The sequence below is a fragment of the Gorilla gorilla genome, chromosome 6 (assembly GCF_029281585.2).
Source record: "Gorilla gorilla gorilla isolate KB3781 chromosome 6, NHGRI_mGorGor1-v2.1_pri, whole genome shotgun sequence".
Classification (NCBI taxonomy): domain Eukaryota; kingdom Metazoa; phylum Chordata; class Mammalia; order Primates; family Hominidae; genus Gorilla; species Gorilla gorilla.
In genome coordinates this window covers 25,232,499-25,245,903 of record NC_073230.2, presented here as the reverse complement: position 1 = coordinate 25,245,903, position 13,405 = coordinate 25,232,499, and the positions used below count along the sequence as shown (strand labels likewise).

Below are 13,405 nucleotides of genomic sequence, written 5' to 3'. Positions count from 1 at the left end.
TTCTGTACTTTTAAAATGTAACGACATAATATAGACCAGAAAATTACTGCATCTTTCCAGTGTTGCACTCTATATTTTCCAAGGCTTGTCATTTGGATAACAACCCTGGTACAATAAAGTCATGGTATAATATCTTTTTTCCCTTTAGATGGACACTTTTGTAAATCCACTTCGCAATTCAATGAGGAATGTTTCAAATGCAGTTAAATCCCTTCCTGATAGCTTGGCAGAGGGAATGACTAAAATGTCAGACAACATGGGCAAAATGTCAGAAAGATTAGGTCAAGACATAAAGCAATCATTTTTTAAGGTAAGAAGACATTTTCAGTAATGTCTAAAGCAAACTATTTTTAAGTCAATAAGATGTATTGAATTCTGGTTGGATTTACCTTAGTCCCTTAACCTTATTTCTTTTCCAAACATTGCTAGACACATAGTCTCATAAAGAATAAAGAACTAAAGAGAAAAATTCTTACCAGAAATGAGTATTATAAAATCCACTTGCTTGTTAGTCTCTGCTATGGTAGGGTTTTAAAATTCATTTAAAACAAAAACTGAAAATTAGTAAAGTTAACATTCTTTATCTTGTTTTATTTCATTATGCCATTTTTATCATGAAGTACTATTAAATTTAGTAGCAAACAAATTCTGTCGTGCAGATGAGTTATACTAGTATTCACTCAGGAAGCATAAAGTCTTATTTCTCCTGATTTACATGATAGAATGATTACCAGATCAAAGAGAAGAAAAGTTCATCATTACCATCAATCTCTGGGCTCATATGTTACTGGGTATAGACCTCTGCGTGTCATAGAAGAATTTCACAGGGAGATTTTTTTTTAAATTACATTAACACATAAAGGTACTAGACTGTGTAGTTTGTTGAATTCCTAATTAACATTTTAAAAATCATTTTGACGTAGTTATTTGAAGTTGTAATCAAGGCTATAAAACATATAGGTATTAGAATTTTGTACTTGATAGATTATGCTTGAATGTAGGGGAAATGTATATAAACAGGTTTTCTTTAATCTAAGGGCCACTCCTAAAATTGTGTAAATCATACTTTTCTGTTAATTCTCATACTTTCTCTGATGCCTCCTTTTTATTTCTATTTGTGAGGAAGTATACTAACACTGAAATCAGTATTGTTCAGTCCCACTTCTGCTGTTCATTACTCATATGAATTTGTACAAAAGTCACTGAAGTTTTCTAGGCCTCTTTGTCATCACCAATAACTTGAGATGGTCTTGACAGTCCTTGTGCTGACAAATGATTTTCAGCTAATACTGATCTTTCTGTCCTTCTTTCCATCTAACATTTTGTTAATTTCTTAAACATATTAACATACTGTATCAAAAGCTCTTTATGGTAAAAAGAAAGAAGATTGGAGCTCTGTTCCCTGGCAGTACTACTAACTACAGATGTGCATCACTTAACAACAGGGATATGTTCTGAGAAATGTGTCACTGGGCGATTTCATCATCTGGGAGCATCATAGAGTGAACTTACACAAACCTAGATGGTATGTGTAAGTTCCACAAACCTACTTCTCACCTAGGCTATATAGTATTGCCTATTGCTCCTAGGCTACTAACCTTTACAGTATGCTACTGTACTGAATACTGTAGGCATTTTAACACAATGGTACACAAATGTGTATCTAAATATATTGACACAGAAAAAATGCAGTAAAAATATAATATTACAATCTTATGGGACCACTGTGGTATTGTTGAACAAAACGTCATTATGCGATGCGTGACTTTTTGGCTTTCAAGTCATTTGACCTTTCTTAGCTTTGAATTCTTCTAAAAAATATGGGAGTTTGACTGACTAATTTTTCTTTCTAACTCAAAAGTCATTTATTTTGTAAAGGAGAAAACCCTTTTAGTAATGAAATAATTACCCTTTATATTTGGTTCCAAATTTTAGATTGTTAAATTTGGCTTATAAATTGTACCAAAAGTCAGATCAAATGCTGATATTCATTTAGGTTTATGATTGTGTTGTGTTCTTTCACTGTCTGCTTTAGTGTGTGTTTACTTTGTGAGTTTGGTTTTATTTTTAGGTGCCTCCTTTAATTCCTAAGACTGATTCAGACCCTGAACATCGCCGAGTTTCGGCTCAACTTGATGATAATGTGAGTTAATTTTATTCTTGGTAGTATTTAGTTTAAGTCATACTTGGCATATCTTTTTAACTTTTTAATGAAGTGTTATATGTATCATTAATGTGCACATATTATAAGTGTTAAGCTTGATGAATTCTTACAAACTGAACATGCCCATGTAATTAACACTCTAATCAAAAAATAAGATTATCACTACTCCAGAAAAGCCCTTCATCCTCTGTTCCTGTTAGGACCTTCTCCTCCACCAAGGACCATCACTATCCTAACTTCTACTCTGCTTTTATACTTTGTATATATGAAACTGTAAGGTACGTATTCCATGAAGTCTGACTTTTTTTTGCTCGAAATTGTGATGTTCTTCCATGTGGTTTTGTATGATTTTAGTTTCTTCATTCTTGTGGCTTTATAGTATTCCATTTTGTAAATATAGTACAATCTATTTGTTATATCATGAATAATACTTCTATGAACATTCGTACATGTCTGTACCTGTTTCTATTGGATCTATACTTAGGAATGAAATTGCTGTATCAGGATATATATATATATATATATGTTCAGTTTTAGTAGATACTGCCAAGTACTTTTTCAAATTATTTGTACCACTTACATTGCCATCAACAGTACATGAGAGTTCCAGTGTTCTACCTCCTGCCAGTACTCAGTATTTTGTTTTTTTTTTATTTTAGCCATTCTGGTTTTTATATTTCATGCGTATTTGCGTTTCTGTGATAACTGTTGAAATGTTACACACCTTTTTATATGTTTATTGGCCATTTGAATGTTCTGTCTTGTGCTTCTGTCAAGACCTTTTGTCATTTTTCTGTTGGCTTAGCTGTCTTAGTTCTTAGCTATCTTAGTTCTTTTGATAGTAGGAGTGCTTTATCTAATCTGAATGTGAGTTGTTTGTCAGATATATGTAATACATTGTCTTCTCTCTAGGTTTCTTTCTTGTGCTATATATGCAATCTGTGCCTATTGCAGGGTCACAGAGATGTCCTATAATTTTCTTTAAAAACATTTTTTGTTTTACTGTAACAACATTTAAGTTTGCAGTTCATCTGGGATTGATTTTTGTATATGGATTGAGGTATGGGTCCATTTGATCCAAGCACCATTTACTGAAAAGGCCATCTTTTCCCCACTGTACTGTTTCTCCCTTATCACAAATCAGGTTACCATGTATGTTTGGATCTGTTTTATTCTGTTCTATTAGGCAGATTTATTTTAAGGTTGTAATTATCTCCTTTCTGTTTCTAATTGAATTTGTTTATAATCAACTGTCTTAATCAAAAATAATATTTTCATTTGCTTTTTCAAGATTATTTTAGAATGTTTATTATGTTTATTGATGGTATAATATCCATAACATTGTACCTTTGGTATGTGGTTTTGACAGTTTAGCTATTTATTAGATTTTCATATGGCACCAAACTCGTAGGAATATACTTGATCAGAGAATACAGAAGTTTTTATTCTGTCTCAGTAATGAAATGGGTCTCCCTCTCCCTACTGGTTTTGATTAAGCTGTATGATTTCAGTTTTTGAAATGGAAGGTGCACTAAGGAAATGTTTGTAACATGACAGTGAAAAATGTATAACTCATGCTTTCTTGCCAGTATTTAAATTACAGTGTTGATGAGGAAATAATTGGAAACAGTTTCTCAGTGATGAAAGAATTATAAAATTACTAACAATTATATGTGGTACTAAATCTGTACCTGCTTTTTATTTTATATGTATTTTTTTGCATCAAAGCATTCCGATCATCTTCCTTTTTACCTTAGTGGTTGTATACTCCCATAATAAAAGTGTACTAACTTTTATTTGCTAAAAGCTAAAAGAAAATTCTAGTAATTTAGTAAACTATGCCTTTTGTAATGTGAATTTAGTTGTGTGATGGATTGAACTTCAGCATCTTTTTCCTGAAAGTACATAAATACATACAATTTACTAACTAAGCAAAATACATTATTCTGTATCATTCATGTTTTGTTCTATTAAATATATGGAGATGTTGAGAATATCTTATTCTTGTGAAAAAGATGCATCAGAAAATAGACAAAGGGTCTAGCATTTGCCTTATCAAACTCATACAGTCTCTTCCAATAGTAAGAACCAAATCATCTTTTCCTAGGACCATCATGAATCTACTTTGCCTTGAAAATGTTAAACTATAGCCTTAAAATTTATTCATTATTGTGGGGCTATGAAGTTCTGTATTCTGTCAGAATGACTACTAGAAATATTTTTTCTACATTAGAATTTAATGTCAAGTTACGAAGGCTAAAATGTAACTTGTTCTCTGACTTGTGAAATATCAATCATTTTGTAAAAGCAACAAAAGTAACAATTCATAGTAGATAGCTAACTCAAACTTATTCTTATTTCTTATATTTTGTCAGGTGGATGACAATATTCCACTTAGGGTAATGCTGCTTCTCATGGATGAAGTATTCGACTTAAAAGAAAGAAATCAGTGGTTGCGAAGGAATATCAAAAACCTACTTCAACAGCTTATTAGAGCTACATATGGCGATACTATTAATAGGTAGCACTCTTTCCTCCTCGCTTTTAATCTGATCTTACTTAGCTATTAAACTCTTACTTCTGGAAGTAGATTGCTCAACCTTTGTAGGAGAATTTTTTTCTCTGGGCCTTTTAAGAACATCATTAAAGCAGTCTGTTGCTCTCAGGGATAATTTACATCCAGATTAAGTTGCTTGCTCTATGAAAGTCACGTTTATTTTTTTCACCTTCTAAAATTTTAACCTTACTCATTTACATTAATTTACTTTCAGAAAAATAGTTGACCATGTTGACTGGATGACTTCACCTGAACAAGTAGCCGACTCAGTGAAACGTTTCAGGTATATCTTAAGACACAGTCACTTCTTTCAGGTAGTACAGAGTTTAGCATTGTTATCACTAATTAACTTTCATTGCTTTTGTTTCCTTCCTGGACATAAAGTTGGTTTAGTTATCATTGATGAGCAAAAAGACTTCTAAGAATTATACTAAACATTTGTCTTATGAACCTATTGATCTTTGTTTCTTTAAAACCAGAATAGGAAAAGTAAGAAGAAAGATCTTTCAAATGATAAGCTACATTTTATCACAGTACCATGGCTGTAAGATAATTGAAATATTCACCTAAGAATGATACGGTTATATCATCAAATATCTAGTTTTGGGGATTAGTTTTTCTCAGTTGTATTTTCTAACCTTCATTTTAAATGAAATTGTTTTAGATAAGTCTCTCTGGCTATGTTCTAATTTTTTATTAAATATTAGAACCTCTACAAGGGACAAAAATTAAGTAGATACCCTACTTCATATTTCTTTCTACAAAAAATACTGAGCGCCTCCTCTGTGCCTAGCACTCAGCCCATTGCTGAGATAAGATGCAGTCCCTTGAGGAAAGTACAGATAGTAGAGAAATAAACCTCTTTTCTGAAAGTGAAGATAAGCAATGCGTAAAAATTCATGGCATCACGTATTTTGAAAGGAAGGAAAGGAAGCAAGAAGGGAACTATCAGTACTGAACACTAAGTTCTTGGCACTGTGCACAGTACTTTATGTATGCTTTCTGATTTTATGCCATTTTTCGAGGTAGGTATTTTTGTCTCTATTTTGTTCTAAGGAAATTGAGGATTAGAGAAGTTGAATAGGCTCTCAGGCTACAAAGTGGGGAATCTGGTTTCTCTAATCTGAAGCTAAGTTTCTTCCCACTGTACCATACTGTTTCCAAAACCTGGACTAGCTGCCCTGGCATGTTCATTTTATTTCAGGGTAGGTAAATGATGTTCCTCTGGAGTGGTGATTCTCAGCTTTGGCTGTTCATTGGAATCACCTGTAGAGCTTTAAAAATTACTAATGCCTAGATCCCATGTCCAGGGAGTCTGACTTAATCCAATGAAAGGCCCGAGCATTAAGAGCCTGTAAAGCTCTCAGGTGCTTCTAATGTGTAAAGTTAAGAACAGCTGCTCTGGGGAGTCTTGCCCTTACACCAAATTCCCAGATGAAAGCTTAGTTTTTGTGCTCAGTCCCTGCCTTCAGGCCAAGAATTAGGGAACAGGAGTAAAGCACACTGAAAGTTAAGAAGAATGGGTTGTTTTACTTGTGAAAGGACCATTATAGTCAATCCATCTGTAAGTTGTGGGCTTAGAATTTAGTATTATGTAGGCTTAATTGTAAGAGGAGTGGGATGGCATAACTGAAGGAGATAGCTATTAAATTCTAAGGCATTGAAATTCAAGATATTGTAGGATTGCATTTGGATGAGATGTTCAATCAGCAGATGCCCACTTTGAGTTTAAATGGCTGTGATATAGTCATCTACATATTCCATTTTGCTGTCTTCATTAGTATTTATGAACTGCATTGGTGCAGACTTTATCTGTTATTTTTCTTGCGTTCGTTTTTTTTGAACCCCTAAAATTGAACCCTACACTTAGTTGATCTTTGTTGAATATCATTATAGCTATATATTATTATTCAGAAACTTTTCTTTCTGTTCACATTTGTATTTTCTGTAGAAATTTGAAATAATTTTATCAACTTGTATCATTAGAAAATGAAAATGTTTACAAAATGTATTTAATCTTCTCAAATAGAGATGCATTTTGGCCAAATGGCATTTTAGCAGAGGCTGTTCCATGCAGAGATAAAAGTATTCGAATGAGAACAAGAGTAGCAGGAAAAACGAAATTACTTGCAATTATGCCAGGTGAGTGAGCATGTATAGTTAAAAATCTCTATAATTTGTCATTCTTCTGAATTTTTAGCATTCATCATGCCAGTGTAACTGCCTTTTGATTATAACAACTACATTTTGATGGCTTAATACATATCAGGCACTGTACTAGGCATTTCTCATATGTTCTTAATCAGTCCTTATGACAGTACTGTAAAGCTAAGGAGTGTTAACATCACCGCTTTATATGTGAGGAAAGGGAAGCTCAGAGAGGTTAAATAATCTATCCAAGGTTTATAGCTACTAAGCAACAGTTGGTATTCTGACTTGGCTTTAAGTGATGTGAAAGCTTATGCTTTTAGCCACTTCGCTCTGCTGCCTTGAAACATATTGGGAGTTAAGTTAAATAAATAAAATACATGACAGGTGAAAGGGCTAATAAAATATAAAGTATGAATTTTTCAGGAAGAATATTTGTTGTACTTAGGAAAACAGGTTATTTCAAAAACTCCATTTACATAGAAACAACTGATTGGCTGATTATTAATCTTTATTACTTAAAATACAATCCCAAACAAAGTATACTTAGTAGCATTTTGTTGGTCTGATTTTAGTTGCTTCATTAGGGTACAGCTATCTCACTACCTTAGATTTACTTTTTCTCGTTTTTCTTCTTTCAATCAGAGAAGTTATATAATGTAAAAAGCAATTTAATGCGGCTGGGAGGTGGTGATGGTTGTTTTGCCCCTTGTTAATGAGTATCTTTGAAAATGCCTACATGTCTTTTCTCTGTATTTTAATTCTGGATGTAGAGAATGAACAGACATATTTGTACATTCTTTAATATCACACAATACCAATTTTTTCTCTAATTTTGTTTTCTTACATGTATTTTCTCTATAAATTTTAATGAACAGCCTTCTCTTCTGTCAATTAAATTAAAAATTTGCCACAATTTTAATTCTTACCTATATACCGTTTCATTTGCTGATAAAAAAGCAAATTATAGAAATAACATTTTAGAAAAATAAGAAACAATTGCTTAGGATATTATTTAATATACTATTATAGTAAACCTGATTGTGCTATATAGACTGACTCAGTTATCTAGCTGGAAGAAATCTTTATTCACTAAATATTTATTGAAAGTTATTATGTGCCAGGTGCTGTTCTTTGCACTTATGTTTGCCTTCTTGGAGCTTACTTTCCAGTAGAAATAGAGAGACTCAAAAACACACAGAACAAATAAATGGAACGTAGTTTGTTAGATAAGTGGTAAGTACTAGAGAGAAAGATACTGCAGGAAAATGGACTAGGTAGTGTCAGATGAGTTGCAGTTCTAGATGGGGTGGCCAGGGCAGGCCTCACTGAGATGATGGTGGTGGTGTGAAGATCTGAAGGAAGTAAGGGTAAATATGAAAGTATATAAATTTATATATACATAATCCTTGCCTATTTTTTAGTAAATTCTCAAAATTTTTGCTTTAAATTATATCGTACCCCTAGTTAGATAAAGACTTTTTGGAAATTGCATGTTTCTTTCCAAAGCAGCAAAATAATATTTATATTATCAGTATTATGAATAATTATTTGTAATTATGAATAAGAATATGAATAATTAATAATCATACATGTTGGTCTCATAACTTGGTGTTATTTATGATTAAACACCAAATTTGCTCACTCTTAGTCACAGCACCATCGGTTTTCTGTTTTTTTTGCTCTCTTCACTTTGAATTTAAATAAAATTCAGCCAAACTTGTACTATCCCTATTTCTTGAACATGCTTTGTTATTCTAGTTACTGCTTATTTGCTCATTCATGTTCTTTTCACCAAGGCTAATCCTTCATCTCATTGCACCTATCAAAATCCTGCCCAAGTAGAAAGTCTCCTTTACCTGCCACTTCCTTAAAGGGAACTTTTCTTTGTTATCGCGTCTGGAAGTCTCCCCACTACCAATATTCTTATACTTTTAGCATTTTTATGGTATAGTTACTATGCCAGGGGTTTTTGTAGATCAGGGATTAATTTTTTTTTTCCTGTGTTCCAATGAAACTTTATTCACCATCATTGATTAGTTTGTTTCCTTACAGCATTTGTCACTATTCATTAGGCATACTAAGAATATTTGTATAATATTACAAAGTTTACAGATCACTTTTTACATTATTTCATTAAAGACTTATAAATCCTTATAAGGATGTTATTATAAATCCTTTTCAGATGAGAAAAGAGAGTCAGGGTGGTGGGTAAGTATCATATGGGTATTAAGGGACATGTTTTGTAATCATAGTTTGGGATCTTTGAGACTGTTTTTTATTTTTTATCTCTTACACCTCTGCTATATTGTCTCCCAGTAGCTTTTGCATTAAGTGCATAAATAGATGCATGCATGCAAAGATGCATATTAAGTTTCAGCTATACTACATAGCTGAAATGCATTAACTGGTTACCTACTGTTTATCAGTTACTCTGCTGTGTACCTTAACTTAAGAGCATTTAAGAGTTTAGGCCTTGTGTTTCCTTTGAATAATTATGTGTATTTTCCCCCACTTCATTTAGATGAGCTGAAGCACATTATTGGGGCTGAGACAACACGGAAAGGTATTCTTCGTGTTTTTGAAATGTTTCAGCACAACCAATTAAATAGGAGAATGGTTTATGTCTTCTTGGAAGGCTTTTTAGAAACCTTATTTCCACAGTATAAATTCCGTGAACTTTTCAACAAACTGCATTCACGGTCAAAGCAGATGCAGAAATATAAACAGAAACTTCAAACTACTCAAGCGCCTTCTTTGCAGAAAAGGTGACACTCCACTCTATGAAGCTGGTGTTCATTTTGTCCAGGACTAATGGTATGGACAGATCTTCTGGGGCTTAACTCAAAATACTGTTGTGTCTGCACCAGTCTTTTAGTGTCTCAAAATAGATTATTAATACATCCATAAGTCTGTGGTTCTTCTCATTCTCATCTATAATCCACCGCTACCAAGAGAGATTTTTGTGTCTTAAATGATTTGGTGCATATTTTGCAACATTGAGAGAAAACTGCCCCCATCTCAAGCAAGAATGGCGTTGGTTTCTTCCATTTCAAACTAATCAGCATTCTCCAGCAATGACAAAGTGCCAGAGTGTATATATGAAAGCTAAGGAAAGCACAAAACAATGGTTCAGAGATAAATTGGCTAATTTGTTTAACAGTTGGAGACTGTGCAGTGTACGATTTGGAGGAGTTTGTTTGGCATAATGATTTTGTAGGTCTGTCAGCATTTTGATATATTGTGGATTAGCCAGGTGAATGATCCTTGAAACATCTCTTTCAGGTCTGGAGAAAGAGACAGAATGCCCTTAAAGTGTGAAATAACCTTATACCTGAATTACAGTTTTGTGATATAAAATAAAGCTGAGTATAAAATAAAACCAATCAAACACAGAATTTGATTGGATTTGTTATTCATTGGTATACAACAATTTTTATTCTTATGTGTGCTTTAAGGGCTGTGTTTTGCTCTTATGGTACTCAATTTTATGTTTCCTTTTGGCATTCTTTGTGCAAAAAGAAGCATGTGGTGGCTCTCATTTAAATTTCAAAATTATTAGTTTTATCTTTAACAGATTACTGATTATACAGAAGATATAATTTATTGGAAGAACTGCCAAATACATTTTGTCCTTCTAAAAATATGGAAATTTAAATAGTAGTCTGGAAAGTTACCATATGATAATTTTTAATTGTGTGATCTAGACATGCCTTAGGTAACTGCAGAAATAGCAAATTAAATGATTAATGAGCTTATTAGTCATAGTAAACATACAAATTCCTAATTCTATGACAGTGTACATATATGAAAATAAATGATGAAAAAAGAACTATAATATTTTTAAAAATATGCTTTTATTTATATTTCACATAATGTAAAATTCTACAAAATAAAGCTAGTAGGCAAGACCCCTCAGTGTATACCTTTAAACCCATAAATTAATTTTATATCAATAAAATAAAATACTTTCTCTAGTTTTGGAGCTTCTGTATTTCCTATAGTTTTCTGACTGTCCATTTTATCCATCTTAGAAGTCTTCATATCCCTTCTATGCAGGATTTCTGCATAGTTTTAAATACTTTCATTGTCTAAGGGTTTGGGTGTGTCAGCTTTTTTTGTTTTAAAAATATTTAACACTAAAACCTTAAAATAATGAAGCTACTTATCAGACCACTGAGCCAAGATACTGGTATTAAAAGAAAGTCTGGGTGCTTAAGATAAAGGGACAGAGTATTGGTATCCCAGTTATTTGGGAGCTTTAAGATTGGAACAAGATATCACTGTCTTGTTTTCACTTAGATCCTACTTACAAAGTGAGGGTTATTAACGGAATAAAGCCTTCCTTTAAAGCTTTATAATAATCATATTTATTAATAATGCTGTTGTGCATACTTATAGTATGCATATATTCAGCATATGTTGCATGTCTTCAGAATTACATAAAATGAAATCCCTTTCATTGCAACTTGCAAGTGAGAAAAGACCCTTAGTGGCTCTGGTGGAAGAAATAGTATTTCTTCTTCTCAGGGTGTCTCCCTGCCTTGGCCCCTCCCTGAGCCCCAGGCTTTAAAAGTGAAGATGTTTGAAACATGAAACATGTCTGTAGGAAGCATCAGCATGGCCATAAGTGCAATGATTTTCATATATGCCTCTGCTCATTTCAAGTATATTTTTGACATGAATAAATCTAACAGTATACAGAATAATTCATGTAAGACCCTAACGTGTACATGTGAAAAAGCATTTCTATATAATGTGAGGAGCACTGGCCATCAGTCAGGGAAATAAAGGTCATGTAATATTGCAAATTTTCAAAATAGAGCCCTGCAAGATAACTGCAATCATACCAAAAACTATTTGAGTAAATGGGTTTTTAAATTTTTGTTTAGAAGAGTTTATATTTCAGAAGCAGAAAATGTCAAATGATAGTCTTTGTAAATGGTGGTGCACCTTCTCTGTGCACATCTGTCTTTTACATCAGAAAGAGCTGTGGTCATGCTAAAATTAGAGATAACTTTTTGAATGACTTGGTCAAGCTGTGTGTAAAATATTTAACCATAAGTCAAGTACAGTGTACTATGTTTAATAAAGTTACATTTAATGCATTTATTGCGTATATGAATATATACATGAAGAGGCTTTATGTCTTCTGGTATTTGATTTTGAATGTTTTTTAAGTCAGTGGTGCCTTTAGGCAAGAACTTTCGAAATTAATCATTCTTTGTGTTTTCTGATTTTTCAGGTAACATGTACACTATTTAGAAACCATCATAGTTTATTCACCTTAAAAAATTGATTGTATTATTTAAATATATCACTTAGATGGGCATTTCCTATAATTAGGATATTCCAAATAGTTGCTGAAATCAATTGTGCCATTGACCAATGGATGCACTTGGTTAGCCTTAATTTTTTTAAAAAAAAAAAAACATTAAAAACTTTCTTGAATATTTCAGTTTGTTCATTTTAAGTTTGTGCTGCTGGTATTTGGGAAAAAAAATCAAACAGTTAAGTGCTACCAGAAAGTGTACCAATTTTTATAAAAATTAAGAATAATATAAATTTCACAATCTAAAATTTTAATTTTGTGCAATATTTTCATTTAATGCATGTGTATTTGAGTAATTGTAAGATAAATGAATTTTTAATTTTTTGAGATGTAGCTTAATCTGTCTTCTTAATCCAACAACTTACATTCCGTTGTTGCTGCATCCTTTTATTTAAGGACTTGTTTTAAAAGTCTTTTTGTCACTCCTTGGAAAATTCTTTTATTAGTAGTAAATTTTGCTTATAGGAGCATGGCTCCTGTATTACAAGGGAAAAAATATAAAGAGCACATTTTAGGATTATAATTGTTAAAAGATAATGTGTGCATATCATTGTACAGTAAGTGTCAACTGTGTGCCTAACTGTTCTATCAATACTTTCTTTCTTTAACAAAGAAGAAACAACAATCAGAATGTCAGTTATTTTTATTCAACTAAAAGGATTAAAAAATTTATTTGGTTTGTGTTCTGTCCATTAGAAAATACTAATAAAGTATTAACAAACATTTTTGTTGAGTTCATTTAGTAGTAATGCATTTTTGTTACTTTTAAGATGCTTGCTCAGTAGTCTTATTTTTAGTATCTGTTTGTATTTTCTTTTCTTTTAGATATCAACCAATTCAAGTTCCAGGTTGATAGATGAGTGCTTGAGTGATTACTGACTTAAATGGACTGAATTTAACTTTTTCTTTTATGGGGCAAATAATTTACACCACAGTGTTAAAGAAACTTTATACTTCCTCATCATATAAAATTATAAAGTGTTTTCCCACAGATGAAAAGATTTATAATTAGTAATCCATTTTATTTGATCTCATTTTAAATTCATATTTTGGCTAATATTTTAGATTTTGCCATTCTAAAAGTAGATTGGTCATAATATTTGCATCTTTCTTGGAGCTGTATCAACAGACTTCTAAGGCCTCAGATGTGATAACTTCTAGCCCATCAGGGATTGGCATAATATTTCTTAAAATGCATATGGTA

General features: G+C 32.2%; 1 protein-coding gene across 5 annotated transcripts in view; it reads left to right on the top strand.

Moving 5' to 3' along the window:
• Nucleotides 1-12,924, top strand: part of SNX13 (sorting nexin 13) — a 149,718-nt gene extending 136,794 nt beyond the window's left edge. For 4 of the 5 annotated variants that reach the window (XM_055347382.1, XM_019031635.3, XM_055347384.2 and 1 more), the window contains 6 exons: nt 149-310; nt 2,072-2,143; nt 4,540-4,685; nt 4,936-5,004; nt 6,751-6,863; nt 9,394-12,924. In XM_055347382.1, the coding sequence (XP_055203357.1) occupies nt 149-310; nt 2,072-2,143; nt 4,540-4,685; nt 4,936-5,004; nt 6,751-6,863; nt 9,394-9,641 (810 nt within the window). In that variant the 3' untranslated portion in view covers nt 9,642-12,924. The remainder of the gene's footprint in view (nt 1-148; nt 311-2,071; nt 2,144-4,539; nt 4,686-4,935; nt 5,005-6,750; nt 6,864-9,393) is intronic. The other variant, XM_055347383.1, reaches the window with a different exon arrangement.
• Nucleotides 12,925-13,405: the final 481 nt, after the last annotated feature.